At 33.1% G+C, this 17489-nt stretch overlaps 4 protein-coding genes across 4 annotated transcripts; 2 read left to right on the forward strand and 2 right to left on the reverse strand.

Annotated features, from left to right (window-relative positions):
• Positions 1-9: 9 nt before the first annotated feature.
• On the reverse strand, positions 10-1957 carry LOC122594942 (actin-3-like). Its single transcript, XM_043767228.1, has 4 exons — positions 1853-1957; positions 1226-1625; positions 332-945; positions 10-75 (listed from the first exon to the last, which is right to left on the reverse strand). The coding sequence occupies exons 1-4, from the start codon at positions 1898-1900 to the stop codon at positions 10-12; spliced, it is 1128 nt and encodes a 375-aa protein (XP_043623163.1). The 5' UTR covers positions 1901-1957.
• Positions 1958-4051: 2094 nt separating this feature from the next.
• LOC122594941 (KH domain-containing protein HEN4-like) lies at positions 4052-9246 on the forward strand. Its single transcript, XM_043767226.1, has 7 exons — positions 4052-4748; positions 5912-6289; positions 6378-6626; positions 6748-6978; positions 7052-7131; positions 7682-7793; positions 8834-9246. Exons 1-7 carry the CDS (start codon positions 4152-4154, stop codon positions 8969-8971), a joined length of 1785 nt encoding a protein of 594 aa, XP_043623161.1. The 5' UTR covers positions 4052-4151; the 3' UTR covers positions 8972-9246.
• A 44-nt stretch (positions 9247-9290) lies between these two features.
• On the reverse strand, positions 9291-10342 carry LOC122594943 (costars family protein At4g33640). The gene is made up of 2 exons (XM_043767229.1): positions 10215-10342; positions 9291-9478 (listed from the first exon to the last, which is right to left on the reverse strand). The coding sequence occupies exons 1-2, from the start codon at positions 10293-10295 to the stop codon at positions 9311-9313; spliced, it is 249 nt and encodes an 82-aa protein (XP_043623164.1). The 5' UTR covers positions 10296-10342; the 3' UTR covers positions 9291-9310.
• Positions 10343-13267: 2925 nt separating this feature from the next.
• LOC122597455 lies at positions 13268-14675 on the forward strand. Its single transcript, XM_043770046.1, has 2 exons — positions 13268-13439; positions 14398-14675. The coding sequence occupies exons 1-2, from the start codon at positions 13268-13270 to the stop codon at positions 14673-14675; spliced, it is 450 nt and encodes a 149-aa protein (XP_043625981.1).
• The last annotated feature ends 2814 nt before the right edge of the window (positions 14676-17489 follow it).

The raw sequence follows: 17489 nt of genomic DNA on the forward strand, positions 1-17489 counted from the left end.
ACAGTTAAGTTAAAAGCACTTCTGATGGACAATGGATGGACCCGATTCATAATATTCAGCTTTAGAAATCAACATCTGCAAATATGATACAAAACAATATTGCAGATCAATATATGGTAATACAAAATCATTAAATGATCTCAGGTCAATTAGCATTCATCATAGCAAGTAGAAGTTGAATATTAGGCTCTTTTACTTATCAAATGGTTGAGGCTAATAGCCATTTGATAAGTAAAAGAGCCTGATATCCATCATAACAAGTAGTCAAGTACCACTCTCTTTGACACGTTACCCAATATGCATGTTTTGTGGCCTTTTATAGTAACATTACCTGCGGGAAAGTGCTAAGGGAAGCTTGGACAGCTCCTCCAAGCCACGCGGTGTATATTCTCTCAGGAGGTGCTACTACCTTTATCTTCATGCTGGCAGGAGCAAGTACACTGATTTCCTTGCTCAAACGATCAGCAAAACCAGGGAACATTGTTGACCCGCCACTAAGCACTATGTTATGATAAAGTTCTTTTTTGATATCCATACCACACATCTTGATGGATCTGTAAGTGGTTTCATGGATTCCATTGGAGGCATCCATGCCAATTAAAGATGGCTGGAACAATATTTCTGGGCAACGAAACAACTCGTCCCCAAATGTGAGCAGTCGTCCATCTGGTAATTCATAGCTCTTTTCTACAGGATTCTTCAACTCATGTTGGTAATCAAGAGAAACATATGCAAGATTTTCCTTTATTTTACGCACAATTTCCTTGCCAGAAAATCTATTTAAGTAGGTACTTATCTCCGTATGACTTTGGGTAATGATTTTATGCATGTACTCAGTAAGTTCATGACCCGCTAAATTGAATTGAAATGTAGCATATGGCAGTGCAGAACCTTGATAAATGGGCACTGTATGGGTGACACCATGGCCAGATTCCACGACTACACCTTCACATAAGAAACGAAATTATAGAGGAACAGATTGATAACATGACCTTTTAGGGTTATATGTCAGTGCTAGATATTGTCGTGACATGTCAGTTTAGTATTCTTTTGTAGCATGAATCGTCGTTTCTTTATCATTAGAGCGTTGTCAGGGTATATAGGTTTGGTTAGTAACATTTGTATGGAGGCTGTCAAGACAGTGGTTGTCTTCTTAGTTGGATCATAGTATCATCATTTTAATAAAATTTTCGACATAACTAAACTGTAGGCTCTCTATATATACCTGTGGTAATGCCACTTGCAAATAAAGACATAACAGACTGGTTTGAGACATACATTGCAGGAACATCAAATTTCTCAAACATCATCTCTGTCATCTGCTCCTTGTCATTTTTTGGGTTCATGGGTGGTTCAGTAAGTAAAACGGGCCGGTCTTTTGGTTCAACATGGAGCTCATTGTAGAAAGTATGATGCAAGAGGATCTCCATATCTTCCCAATTTGTTACTCTTCCATTTGTTATTGGATATGATATCTTGAGCAAATCTCTCTTATATGGCATCTCTGTATCACCATCAACATAAAAATCTTTTAAGGACCAGCGCGTTATATGGTATTTGTGTCGTGGACGCCCAAGTATGCTACTCACCATAATCCTCGGTTCAACGTCACAAGCAAACCCAGCCTTCAAAATTTAAACTATACGATTACATTACAAACATGATTTAAAATAGACTAAAGCAGTTGGTAGTGACTAATGACTATCTTAACTCCTTAATCTCGAGGTTTTAATTACTAATGACTAAAGCAGAAAAGGCTCGCCCAAACCTCATCCGTTTACCCATTGAAAACTATGTCAAAAAAGGTTTGATCAATTATGTACATTGCATTAGTAAATCTAACAAAATGCACCTTGATATATCTGGTTCCATTGTCCAAAACAACAGCACCATCATCCATTTTGATCTAACAACCGCGCAAATACAAAATGAACAGAGACGAAACGTTCAAATAGCAGATGATCGAAATAGACAGAAATGTTTCTTGATTTCGTCTGTTGATAATGAGAATGTTGAAAATTGATTAAAATTTGTTTATACAACTTGTTGATTAATCGGTTTAAGAAACTTGTGCAAATGCTTTCCAATTTGGCATAAATATTCAATGATGTTGATATTTGGTTAAGATAAAAATGAAAACAAAGTAATAATGTCAATTATCATTGAATGGATCCCTGAAGGCCGGATCGTTAATCGTTATGAAGGAATTGAATGGAAAAATGATTGTGTTTTTCAAACAATGTTATTCATTCCCATTGATTTGGAACATGAATAAATTATCCATTTAAGTAATGCATGGTATTACAAAATATTTTACAGCATGACAAATAATAACAATCATAATCTATACCTATTTATAAAAGAATGATCCTTTTTATTTTAAAAAATGTTAAAAATTACTCTATCTATATAATATGACATAAATAATCCCCTTTTTTTTATTATCATCTTCTATATTTACTAAGCTAATTATCTCTACTAATAAATCTAAATAACCTTAATGAAATAAATTACACCACCAACCCTCAACTCTTAAAATAACTACACTAACCATTATATTAATTACATATACTACAATACTTTTTGTCAGCACCATAAGTCGTGTAAAAAATCGAGCGGATACTAACATGACATCATTTGGCATCTGATACGTGGCACAATGAGTCACATCCACACCAACATTTAGCCCATAGTTGTCAAACTCGTACGAGTCACGAGTCGACTCGTATGAGTCGAGTCAAAACAAAGGGTAAACGAGGCGACTCGATGGGATGACTCGCTTTACTCCAGACTCGCAACATGACTCGTGTTTTGTGGTGCGAGTCGGTCCGAGTCATGTTACGAGTCACGAGTCACAAAATAATTTTTATATATTTTTTTATTTTTTTTAAACATAACTCTATTATATGCTTTTAATTTTGATTTGATTTTAATAGTATTTTCTATTTTTAACTTAATACATTAACACATTACAATATGTCTACAATATATACTTGCATATAATTATAAAAATACCATATTTTCAAATATCTTGACTCTTACGATTCGAGTCACGAGTCAAAAAATCAGATTTCGAGTCGAGTCGAGATTTACGAGTCGACAACTATGATTTAGCTCATTACTGACACGATTCATTAAATTTTGCAAGTAATCTATACCATCTAATAAAAAAATCCAACTTTTTTTTTCTTTAAAACTTTATGTCTTTGAAAAACCAAAAATATCTTTCTCCTTTATTCACTACTTTAAACATCTCTATCTAATATACCTATATTACCCTTAATGAAATAATTTACACTATAGATCTCCCAACATTTAAAATAACTACAATACTACCTTTAACATCAACTACTTTTACATTCACCACCATCGTCGCACTCATCACCGTCCCCACTGCTACCCCACCTCCGCCATCACTACCCCACCGCCGCTGTATTGCGCGGGTATAAATCTAGTTATATATAATGAACCGGATGAAAGCTACTTTTACACGCTAAAAAAAGTGCACAAATTACATACATCCCTCAATACTTGACCTCCACACCGCTAGTAACTTTCCTGAATATTTGAGCAAAGCAATTACTTTCCATGTGTGGTATCTCCATTGTGACCAATTCAATCAAGCACAGACCAAACAAGTATATGTCAACCAACTCATTGTAATCCTCGTGCTACTCTCGTGACATAAATTTTGATTTGCTAGTTGTAAAATGACTTAAAAAATGAATTATACATATAGAATCCACAAATCAAACACTTGACATCATTTGATTGATTTTCTCATGTTTAATGAGTTTTCTCTTGAATTTATGTATTGACATTATCATCTAGTAAAGATATGATCGGGTGGTATTTGGTGACACAATGACACTTCAGTTATCCTTCAGTTATCCAAATTTATTGTTAAAAAATGGTTATAGTTGTTTAGGGACTCTCGATCATTATGATATTTTTTTTAACACATAGCACTTCAAATTTAACCACTGTAATAATCTTTCACTTAAAAAAAAAACAATCGCCTTTGTCATCCTCAAAGAAATATGCTCACTATCCGCAACCAGAGCCCCACCTCACCACTTTAATAAGTCAATCAAAAGTCCAACCTTTATAATCAATCAAAAAGCTTTTAATGTCCACTTAACAATCCACCAATGAACGAATCTCCGGCCATCACCACCACCACCGGCGGCGGCCATAAACGCCACAAACCCAAATACCCACAACCCCCACTCACCATCCCTGCCGGCTGTACATGTTTCCGTCTTCTCTGCCACTCTTCCCGCATCGGCGGCATCATCGGAAAATCAGGGTCCATCATAAAACAACTTCAACAAGAAACCCAGTCCAAAATCCGGGTCGAAGACCCATTACCCGGATCCGAAGACCGGGTCATAACTGTTTTAGGCAATACCCAGATCACCAAAACGATGTCGTTGAACAACACAAATAGTTTAGCTGAGAATGATGTTGAAGTGTCAAGTGCAATAGAAGGTTTGGTTAAGGTTTTTGAGAGGGTTTTAGTAGTTGCTAGTGAAGTTGATGAAGATGGAAATGGAGGAGGAGGAAATCTTGGCAAAAATGGTATTGTTTCGTGTCGAATATTGACGGATAAAAGTATCGTTGGGTCGGTTATTGGGAAAGGAGGGAAGGTTATTGAGAAGATAAGGAAAGATAGTGGGTGTAAGATTAGGATTTTGGTTCAAGATCAATTACCTTCTTGTGCTTTGCCTAATGATGAAATGGTTGAGGTTGTCTCGAATGCTTGCTTCTTTTATATATAACTTTATATATTGTATTTGAAAATGTTCAGTTTAATGTATCTGTAAGAAGTTGTTTATGCATGACATATAATCCCATGTCCCCGTTAGGAAAGGAGCAGGTAATGGAGGGACTAGCTCGTGAGCTTATGTATGCATTGTCCTTAATGTCCTAATAAGAAGTTGGTTTTAGTTATAGATTGGGTTTTTAGTTCGGTACAATGCCTAACATATAAGCCCACTACGGGTTTCAGTATGAAACGAGTTAGTGATAGAGGGGGTAGCTAGTAAGCTTATCCGAATACTAGTTTTGCTAATGTTTAACAAAATGGGACATGGGTTTGCAAATAGGATTAAATGTTGGGGTATTGGTGGTGCTCTGATGCTTATTGTTGCAAAAAGTTTTGATTTTTAGGCTGGATTGGTTAAAAATGGATGCAAAATCCGGAAAGTTGCTTCCTTTTATATATATATATATATATATAAAAGGATATGTGGTTTTCGAAAATGAATCCTTACTTCATATGAAAAGAATGATCAAAAAATCAATATTCTTGTAAAAATGCAATTTATAAAGGTGACCATAATTGGTGAAGATGAATGATCATGCAGAAAACATGCCAAGTTAATACTTATATGGTATTCAAATATGTAGCTGTTCAATATTGCTAATTATGGCAAACCTTGGTGATTTTTATGCAAAAGAAAATCACATGGCTTGTTGTCCATAAAAAGTTAAATAAGCTGTTTTAGAAAAGTTAGTTACATGTAGAAAAGTATCATGTTCATTAATGGCTATTTGAAATCTTAAATTCTTGGATATCTTCTACAGTTTTTGAGTAGATCATAAGATATATTTATTTTCATCTTGCTGTATTGGTTGAATATATTGATTCATCAATACAATGTTTGATTAATGCTAATATATGATAATGTGCCAAAACCTTGTGTACAGGGATCTGTTTTTACTTTCTTTTTTTTTTCCCTGCAAGCTTCTGCGTTTGCAATTACTTACCTTGTTTTTCAGATTATTGAGCCCAGACATCTTATATTAAATATTTAATACCGATAATAAGTTTGTCTTTCTTGTGATCTCGATTGGTTTACTTATAGTCAAGTGGCACCAGGGACATAATTTATAAGCTTTATTGCAGATCGAGGGTGATATTTTGGCTATTAAAAAGGCACTTACTGATGTGGCACGATGTCTTCAAGATTGCCCCTATGCTAACAAGACCAAGACAGTTTTAGGTAGACCCCATCATGCGATCCCTCAGGAGACTATATCCAACGGGCACAAGGATTTTCAGTCTGTATTGTCAAAAGGTGACACCATTCCTTCCATGGATCCCCGAGCTTCTCAGCAGGAAATAGTTTTCAGGATACTATGTTCCAATGATAGGGTGGCCAGCATAATAGGAAAGTCAAGGACAGTTATTCAAGCTCTAAAAAATGAATCAGGTGCTAATATAACCATTGGAGCTCCTGTTTCTGACTGTGATGAACGGCTAATCACTATTTCTGCTATGGAGGTGTGCTTGTTGGTTTTATACTTTAAAATTAATAAATTATCTATTATGTTATAAACAATCCTGTTGATGCATTTTTTTTCTATTGTAGACCCTAGAATCATATAAATCTTCTGCACAAAGTGGTGTCATCCTTGTATTTGATAGGATCGTTGATTCATCACCAAAGGGCACATCGGTTTCTGCTAGACTATTGATTTCACCAAACCAAGTTGGTTGTCTGTTGGGTAAAGGTGGCTCCATAGTTGCAGATATGAGAAAGGTGACTGGTGCTTTTATAAAGATAGTTGGTGACCATCAAGTCCCAAAGTGTGCTTTGGATACTGATCAAGTAGTACTGGTGAGTTCCTCGTGTCTTCATTTCTGAGTCTCTAAGTTCCGTTAGTTATTTGTGCATTGGTTTAGTTATTTTATCGTTAATTCGTTATGTAAATGGAGTAATGGACTATCTTTGTTCAAAGATGACAGGAGAGTTTGAAAACGTACGAGATGCTTTATACAGTGTTACTGGCAGGCTGCGAAACAACTTATTTTCCAGCAAAATGTCAAATGGCACTGCAACCAGGAGCACATATGCTCGAGGGAATGGTTATCATTCTAATGAACACACAAATTTAACTCGGGGTATGGATGGTCTCAATCTATCAAGTAGTATAGATTGTCACCCCACATCTGCAAAACGGCAATCGTTGGTAAAGTTCAGTTTTATTTATATACATATTTAAGCATTTCAAGGTGTATGCATTTATTGTAGATTGATTACAGATGGGAGAGGGTAATCCTGGGATGAGACAGCATGTTGGCACAAGATCAACTTCTGTTAAAGGTGGTATTGAGCTTGGCAGGTTTGCATCAAATACCACTTCTGTATATGTAATATACTAGAAAAAGGAATCTGAATAATCTATTTTGAGAGTCAAAACCAGTAGCAGGTGTAGCAAAGAAAGAGGATAGGTATGAATAACGGGTCAAAATGGTTGGAGACATAACGAGTCATTCTAAGTATGGGTTAAAAGGAGTTAGGTATGTTGAGTTGTTGACCATCCACACATTTTGCCAAAATGAATTTTAATGTGATCACAAGGCCTGTTTTATTAAAATAATAGTTTACTCTTTGTATAAAACAGTTTAAGATGTTGTAAGCTTTCAAATACATTTGGGCAAGTTCCAATTCGTTCAGCTTATCTGTTTCATTAAAATCTGTTAGCTTCTTTGTATCTATCCATTTGAGCCTTTATTAACATTCAAGTATACAACACTAAAATTGGGAGAATAAAAGCAGCCTAGCTTTTGCGTATTGTCTAATGATTTACAAAAAAACTGTTGTGATTTTTTTTATTTTTTATTTTATCTTCAATCATCCATGTATTCTACATTACTCGATTATGTTTGCAGTGGTGGTAGATCTGCTATAGTGACCAATATGAGTGTGGAAATTACGGTACATCAAAATGTCATTGGTTCAGTTTATGGGGAGAATGGAAGCAACCTAACTCGCCTAAAACAGGTAACTTCTATCTACCAGTTGCATTTGTAGGCGTAGAATTTTGATTTATAAGCATTGCTAACCATTATAGACATGGACTTGTGGACCAACGATTTTATCTTAAAAAAGGAAGAAATGCGTAAACTAGCTGCTTCTCGTTTTAGGCAATCCACTACCACATATAGCCATATAGGAACCTACTTGTGATATATTAACAGGAAACGGCAACCTGCTTCTACTAATTTTCTTAAGATATCAACAAAAGCAAGTTTGTGTTTTAGGTAATCTGGTCTATAAAGATGCAAATGAAACATTGTAGTTAGTTCACATGGAGGAAAATATACAGTAGTTCATAGCTTTGCTAGCTATTTTGATGCAACATTCCCAACTATATACTCTATGTTTTTGCCTGATTGCCAATTCTATGTTTGGTTTTTACATTTAGGCGATGCTTCTGATTTTTTTAATTCTAGGGAAAAGAATCTGTGTGTGTATGTAACTTGTCTTCAGCTACTATTGTAGGAAAGAAACTTTGTTTTGGTTCATTGTATGTAAGTAACCTGCTAAAACTGAACGAATCGTGTGAATAATCTGCTAAATGCTGATGTGGCGGTCTCTCATTGGGCCACGTATTAGATGTTTGATGGTGCCACGTTAGTATCCGGCCGATTTCTTACACCATTCGTTCAGTTTTGAGACAAACTTACCTACAATGAACCAAAACAAAGTTTCTTTCTTACAATAATAGCTGAAGACAAGTTACATACACACACAGATTCTTTTCCCTTAATTCTACTATAACTTCCCTTTAAGACTGTCAAAGTAATTACAAGCAAGATAGTGAAAGGGTGTCTTCAGTTTATAATGTCGTATCATTCGTTCATTGGCTTGCATTTTTGTGCATGATGCTGCAAGCTTTTAGTAGCAGAATTATTATTCTATCACCTAATGCAAAAAGACTCACATTTTATCCTAGTAATTTTGTAGCATCTGCCGAGGTAATGGCTAATCTTGTGAAATTGACTTATGACTTGTTCCAATTTTGCTTTGTGCTTAATCAGATTTCTGGTGCAAAGGTTGTTGTGCACGAACCACATTCAGGAACAAGCGACCACATTGTCGTGATTTCTGGCACGCCCGATGAAACCCAGTCAGCTCAGAGTCTCCTTCAAGCGTTCATACTTGCTGGCCAATCATGACAAAGAACTGATCGAAGGAACCTCTACAAAAGTTTGCTAAGTCAACAAGGTTTTTTGGGATGATGAGATGAATATAGGCAGCTGTTACAATTTTATATCAATTTACAGAAATTTTGTTAGATTGTTAATTTGTTTGGTTTCCTTTTCCATACACCTTTACATACCAAGTCCCGATGAATTTAACATATCTGTGACTTGCAGCAAACATGTGATGTACAAACAGCTAAAAGTTAATAAAATGATGTATCATAAGCATGTGGGTTTACTGGTTTCAAGACTTGTGCTTCAAACTAAACAGAAGAGTAAACTTATGGAGCAGGTTATGATAAATCATGCTGCTTATGGGGTCGATTTGAGTGTAATTTCAACATTATCATGGACACCCTGCAGCAGCAATTCTCCATCATATGTCAATACTTTGCGTTTCTTGGCTGCTCTCAGTGTCCCGACTAGTGCTTCGAAAATGTTTGCACACCTGTCGTCGTGGAACAGCATGCCGAATGTCACCTTCATGGTTCAATATTCAAATTTGAAGTTAGCAATGAGACAGGGTGATTAAGTCTTGATGACAAGAAACTAATATGAAGCCTTGTGACCTTAATGGTGCTACTGATATAATTACTCATTAATCAGTGAGTTGGTAGAGATGCATTCATTTCTTTGGAGGTAAAATGCCATGTTTTGTGACCTGATTTTAACACAGTCGATCAATTGAAGATAACAGTTTTTCTTTTAGCACAGAATAATCTGTTTTGATTCAAATAATCTAATCATGCCTATTGGTGGCTTGGGGATTTCCGGTGGAGACCCTTGGTTCAGTCCCCATTCACAGACTAGAACTTTGAGGCCAGCCTTTAGGCGTAGCTTGGTTCCGGATGGGAGGACTTGGCAAATTTTGTCAAGTGTTTTGCTGATTATTGAAAGAAAGTTGCGTTTGACAAGATGGGTATATTTCCGATTGACATGATCAATGGTTCGAAATTCCCTTCAACTTATAAAAAGCTTGAAATCGGTATTGTTACATTCTTTTGACACTATTAAAAGAGGCACCATTTAGATCTCTTTTATGAATGAATTCAATCATATAAACCATAATGTGCAAAGATCAATAGAAATAGATCAATAATAACATACAAAGTCCTCTCTACATTGATCTAAATCCGAACATAGCCCGGAAAAAGCAACCAACATATCAATATGAAACAATATGTACGTGTTTGTCAATCAACATGAGAGACGTTACCTTGTAGGATCCATCGGTTTGTTTGCGGCCTAATCGTTTGATTTCTTGTTTTAGTTGCTCAATCTCTTCATCAACATTCATGATTTTGTATCAACGTTTGTTGAGTTTTTACGGGATCTTATGTTGTCACAATAATTCCTTGGCTATATGTTCCTAAATATAAATGAGTATTCTAGAGGTCGGTTCTTATTTTTGTAGGTTTAATTTGATTTTATTTTTTTAACATAACATTGGTAGCATATATTTTCGTTATCATTCATTCAAACAAACATTGTTACTTTACTTGAAATAGCAATATGTTTAAGTTTCTTCAAATTATATTAATCCCTCGTCTGATGTTAAATTTTCAATTTATTATCTATATTTGTTCTAAAATGATTACAATTTCCTCAAAAAAGCAATCATTACTCGATTGTTTATCTATTTAAATTTTATTTAATGGCAATTACTATTACTATTCAAGTTAAATGTATTAAACACAACGACAAAACATTTTTTGTTTATGAGCGATTATTATAGAATGGATGAAGTGACTTTCAACATATTAATTGTTCTAGTGTATCATAACAAAGCTCGACGCCTTATTGGCGCACCAGCCTAGTGGATTTGATTTATCCACGAGATATAAATGTCATATCTACTCAATGTCAGATTAAGTTTGAGGTCTAAGCAAGTTTTTTTTTTTACCCAAATGGGTTACAAACCGCCCCAAACCGGTTTGTATAAGATTGGGTTATTTAACCTCTTAAGGCCGTAACCGAAACTGACCAATTTTTGATGTATGATAAATTGACCAAAAAAGTGTTTCGATTTTCTAGCCGAAGTCAGTGTGAACAAAACACGGTTTTGTACGCTTTTAATGTTCCTAAATATAAATCATGAGTATACTTGAGGTCGTTTATCATTTTAGTAGGTTACATTTGTTGTGGATATTTAATTTCTATTTTCATTCATTTAAACAAACTTTGTTTCTTTACATAAAATAGCAATATGTTCCTTCCCAACAAACTTTATCCACATTAGGTCATTTTTAATAGTCGGTTTGTTTGTCTAGTTTGCTGATCTCGGACAAACTGAAGATCAGTTTGTTTCCATTGCACTATCAATATAATCTACTTACCCAATTTGTTTCAAAACAAATTGAAGGCAAATTGAATTCGTGAGGTCAACTTGATATTTTACGAAGACATATATATTCTATGTATATTATATGTCTTTTAACTTTACATAGATAATGAAATAATATGGGCAAATTGAGTTTTAATGTTTAGTTAAAAGGCAAAATAAATTCAATGTGTTAGTTGAATATATTCATTAAACAATTTACATATATATTCCTGAGTTATATAAGCCATTGAAGATGAGGTTACTATATTTAAACATAACATACTCGCTCAAAAATAAGTAACAAACTTTGTTAGTTTACTTAAAATAGCAATTTGCTAAAACAAACTTATCCACATTCATCACAACAAACTTTATCCATATTATCTCTTTATTTGTAACTTAAAGTTATTTATCAAAACAAAAGTTTTCTATTATGTCCAAAAAAAATTTTATATTTATAATTTATTTTATTTAAATTTTTTTATATTTGTAAATTTACGAAGTTATTTTCACCGTTTTTTCTAATTTCAACCGGCAAATATGGAGTATTACAATAATCCTATCCTACTTCTAGATTATCTTAATATATTATTAAATCTATCATTGTCAAAAAATGAATCTGGTCTTATTTCTACGAGGCAAAAGTTTTTATCACCCAAATGATATACACTAAAACCATCTAAAGGAATTTTAGATTCATAATAAAAATATACATTAGAAATGTCATATTTTAAATATTTGAAGTTTTTCATTTTAATCTTTGACCTTTAAATATTTGTGTATATTATGTGATACGAGTACTTGATTAAATTTATATAAATTAATTATATTTTATATGCGTTTTTATTGATACAATTTTGATCAACATTATACTCGTATATAAAATAAAAGGAAAGGTTAGGTAAAGCATGCAGTACTTATCTTAGGTAAAGCAGGGGGTGATTATGTAAAATTCAGGGGGAGTTTATGTAAAATTCAGGGGGGATTATGTATGTTTATTAAATTCAAAGGTTTAATATGTAACTTTTTTTAATGTGGCAGTACCTAAGCTTAGGTAAAGTCTGCAATACGGATCATTTTCCTATAAAAAAAATATTTGTAGTATGCAATGAACTTGAAGTTGCTTTAGATAGTTAAGGTTGTTTATATCTAGTTTTTTTACTTTTAGCATTTAATTAACAATGATTATTAATTTTATATTCACGGGTCTAACAAATTTATATCCACGGCTCCAATAAATAGCAAGGAAGGATATGTATCTTATAAAATAAGTAAGTAAGTAGTTAACACAATGTTACTTTTTACAGGTTTTGTGTCCCAATACCACGATGTTACATGCATGAGGAAAGTTGAGATTTCGACAACCTTACCCTTATATAAGACGAGCATGGTACCTGCGCAATGCAGCGACGATGACATTAGTTCCGATGTGGTGGCGTCAACGTACGTATGGTGATGGCGTCGGCGTCAAGTGGTATAGGAAATTGATACAAAGATATTTGAAATTAGGGATAATGATCGAATATATCTTTTAAAAGATTATGGAATTATTGTGTAAGTTAATTAATTAAGGGTAAAATGTTAATTTTGTATGTCCTAAAATTGTGAACTTTTCAACATAAGGGTATAATTTTTATATATTAGTATAGAAGTAGATGAAAACAAACCTCCGGATTTACATGACATAATGATAGAACTATTGGTCTCCTTTTAATTTTCCTGATACAGAGTTGTTAACAACTTGATCTATCCTTATCCTTACTGTTTGAACGATATATATAGCTTGAAACTTATACCCTATATATATAGGTAGCTTACATATCTATAGTTTATATATATCAATTACGTACGAGTATTATAAAAAGTCAATCTCGATATATATATATCGCTTTTACATCTTATCAATAATAATAATAATAATAATAATAATAATAATAATAATAATAATGGGAATGAAATCTATCATATTCTTGTTGATCACCCTTTTGGTTGGTGTGTTGTTTGTGGCACCACAAGCCAATGCTCAGTCGTCTCTTATAAGAATCACTGGAACTGTATTTTGCTCTCTCACTGGTGCTCCTCTTCTTAATACGACAACTCCAACTCCTGCTTTTGCAAGTAAGAAGCTAGTATAGTACGTTATCATTCATTTCCTTAATTGTTTTCCAACATGCACTCGATCGATCTAAGTGCAAATCAGACACCCAAAGCCTTACGGGGTGGTATAGATCCATTACAACAAAAATGTTATTTGTCCACACATTTCTTCACACTTTTAATGAAATGTGTAAAAATATGTTAATTTATTCACATTTTAAGTTGTGTAGAAAAAGTTCATATTTAGAAGTGTGAACAATTTTTGAAAATCATAATTTCTACACACTTATAAATGTATTAATATAATGTTCACACTTAAAAGTCTGAAAAAGTATCAAATATTTTCACACCTAAAAGTATGAAAGGTAATTTGTAACACCTAATTTCTTCACGCTCCGCCTATCGTGATAAAATATAGTGTTACAATTTGACTTTTCACATTAGAAAATGTGAACAATTAATATACTTTTACACACTTTCAAGTGTGAACTTATTTTTCCCACATATATAAGTGTGAAAAATCTAAAAATGTTGGTTATTTATATACATATTGAAATGTGAAAAAGTTTACAAATTTGTTCACGCTCTTTTAAAGTAAGTATAGACAAATGATATATTTTTTGTAATGAGATGAGTATCCAAGCTAAGGGATACCGGGGGCTGGGCAGGGGTCTTCAACCCCTAAATTGTGTGTGCATATGTATATATTGTCAACCAAGCGTGCATATCAACTTGTACATGGAGTTGAAGTAGGTAGTCACAAAAACCAACATTTTTTTGGGTTAAATTATATATATAGGTGTGATCGATCATCACAAGAAAGTTTTTAAATGTTCACACCGCGTTCGCTTTGTTCCTATTTGATTGGTATATATATATATAGAGAGAAAATCATCGATCACGTACATACCTATAGCTTATTGATTAACTTGTAGTATGTAAGTATATGTATAATTCCTTTCATAATTTTGGGATGCAGGTGCTGTAGTCCAATTAACGATGCTCGGGATTCCAATAGGAGCGCCAGTAACAACAGATTCGCTAGGACAGTTCAGTATAGGCTTAGTTCCATCTGTGGTTACCTCTATAACCAACCTGGCATCAGGGGCCACCGTTGTTGTTCTTACACCCCTTACGGCTTGCGATTCAACCCTCCCACCCAACTCCTTCCTACAATCCGTCTCCCCATTACGTTTGCTGAGCACCACTCCTATCATTCATTTGGCTGTCGGAGTATTCCGCCTTGTTCGAGTTTGATATATATCATGTCTAATGATGATCGATATATATATTATGTACATTGATCGCAGAAGTCATGACTGTCGTGGATGGATAGATCAATATCTAATATATACTCGATCTACTATATATATATATATATATGTTATGTATTTACATGTGATCAAATAAAGGAAGAGTTCGATTATTAATTGTTGCATGCTCTCAAGTCTCAAATCGAGATATATCTCTCCATTTCGAGCGAGTGTAATGCTCGTTTCTAATATACAATATACATATAGCTTGTTGTGGATGGTCTTATCATAAAAAGCTTGAAACTGATATTTTTACATTTTTTTTTTTTTTACATACACCATCAAAAAAAAAAGGCACGATTCAGATCTCTTTTATGAACTAATTGGCTAGCTTCAGTTATAACACACAAAGTCCTCTCTACATTGATCTAAATACATCTATACATAACCGGAAAACACAACCAACATATCAACATAAATACATATGTACGTGATCTTTATGCTGTCAAAACACACAAGCACGTTCCTCGGCTATATGTTCCTTAACATAAATAAGTATTCTAGAGATCGATTTTTGTTTTAGACTTTTATCGATAGGTTTAATTCACAACATATATAGCATTGGCCGGTAAATATTTCAGTTTTGATTCATTAATTTTAAAAAACTCTTACTTTACTTAAAATTAATCAAGATTTCAGAACTCAAAAATCGAGACCAGACCGGTATGGGGAGTCAGGATCTTTTGAAAAATCGGATCGGATCGGAAAAAAATTGGATTATATTTTTATGTAATAGAATTGAAATTTCTATAATTTATATGTAACTGGAAATTAAAAATATATAAAAACTTTAAAATTGAATATAATTGTCTAGAAACATTGACATAATTTTTCAATTCTAACATAATTATCTAGAAATAATAACAAAATTCATCAACTAACCTTTTTCTTAAATAAAAAGTTTATGTTGACCTCATCTAATACACAGTCGATTCTTGACTAAACTAGCCAATGCTAGACCCATTCGACCAAGTTTGATCAAATTTGAACCAAATTTTTGATGTTGACCAATTTGTAGTCCAAGTACAGTAAACTAGCCGATGCTACACTCAGTTCTTCTTTAGTTATGGCCTTAGACCATCCACAATAAGGATGTTCATAGAAAATTTATGGTGACATGGAGGGTGTTTGTAGAAAAACTATTGATGTGGGTAGTGACATGGAGGATGTCAATCCATGGTTGTTTGTAGAGAAGGATGGAGAAAAATGAGGAGAGATAAAGGTAAAAGACAAAAGTTACTTTGAAATTTATTTGGTTGTTTGTAAGAAGGATGAATATATTATTGTTGTGGGTAAAAATGTTTGTGGAAAGAATGGATGAAAAGCTAACGTAGCATTTTGATTAGGATGTTTGTTAGAATGATATCTTGAACTGATGCGGATAGTCTTACACCTCTTTTTTTTTTCTTTCTCATATTTAATATTCAAATCTACAAGTATAAGTTACAACTAAAGACTTACAAAATTTATACATATCTATTACAAATAGAAACAATATTTACATAAAACCAATTACAAATAGGAACAATTATCACCAATAACAACATTGGCTCATCAACTTACTGATGAACATATGTTAATTCCACGGAGCTTCCAAGGAACAATTATACAGTACCTACGTCATTGATGACGCCGTAAAAATCTACAAGAAATACAAGTACACAAACATTATCTTTCAACTAACATTCACAAATTAATTTATAACGAAAACGTACAATAATAAAAATCAAATTTGCCTTAATTTCTTTTTCTTCATCTACGTCTGCGGTGACAGATAACGACGCCGGGAGAAAGATGGCAGTGATACTCCATTTTAGATTGATGGAGGATGGTGGTTTAAATGTTTTTTATTGCTGGCCAGAATGATTTAGTTGGGCCACAGTGTGTTTTTAATTGGCGGGTCACTCGTTTGTTTGCATAGGAGATTTAATAGCCCAAGTAGTTTGATTATTTGAGCAATAAGAATTTTCCGGAGAGTACCTAGCTAGATGGGTAGATAGATAGGTTTTATTTTTATTTTTTCAAATTTTCACTTTTATATATTATGTATTTTATATTTATATTTATATTTTTAAATTATCAATTGTTGGTATTTAATGGTTTATAGTTTTTAGATGTTTTTAGTTTTTTCAACTTTTTCTTTATATATATCGCAGCGAAGCGTGATCTGATTTTACTAGTTTAATATTAAACAAAACATCAGTAAATTTTATGTTTAAAAAATATAAATTTTTATTATGGAACGAAATAAGTAACTTTCAACATTCTAATGATTATGCTGTATCACAACACAACTTGATATATAGTGAGCAATGGATTTGATTTATCCACGAGATATAAATGTACTGTCATGCTCAAGCAGTGATAACATATAAAAAATTTAAATGTCAGTCATCTTATATAACCAACAATGTTTTTCTTATGTTGTGTTAATATAATTATCACATACCAATTTTTTTCATTATCAAACTGTTAATTATTTCATCTTATTGAATATGCTGAAACAAATTTATTCGATGAATTCGCGTTTACAATTACACATAATTACTTTGTGAAAACATAATCAAATCAAAACAATTAATAAAATCTAAAACTACTTACCACTATTTGAAATTGCTTTTATATCAACACAACTACCTTTAATTTAATATAAATTAACACATTTCATCAACAATAAACATAAATGTATGCATGAAAATAGAGACTTTCACCTATTTAGCCTTTATAATTCTTATTACTATTCTACAAAATCATGTTG

The sequence above is a fragment of the Erigeron canadensis genome, chromosome 4, assembly GCF_010389155.1.
Source record: "Erigeron canadensis isolate Cc75 chromosome 4, C_canadensis_v1, whole genome shotgun sequence".
Classification (NCBI taxonomy): Eukaryota; Viridiplantae; Streptophyta; class Magnoliopsida; order Asterales; family Asteraceae; genus Erigeron; species Erigeron canadensis.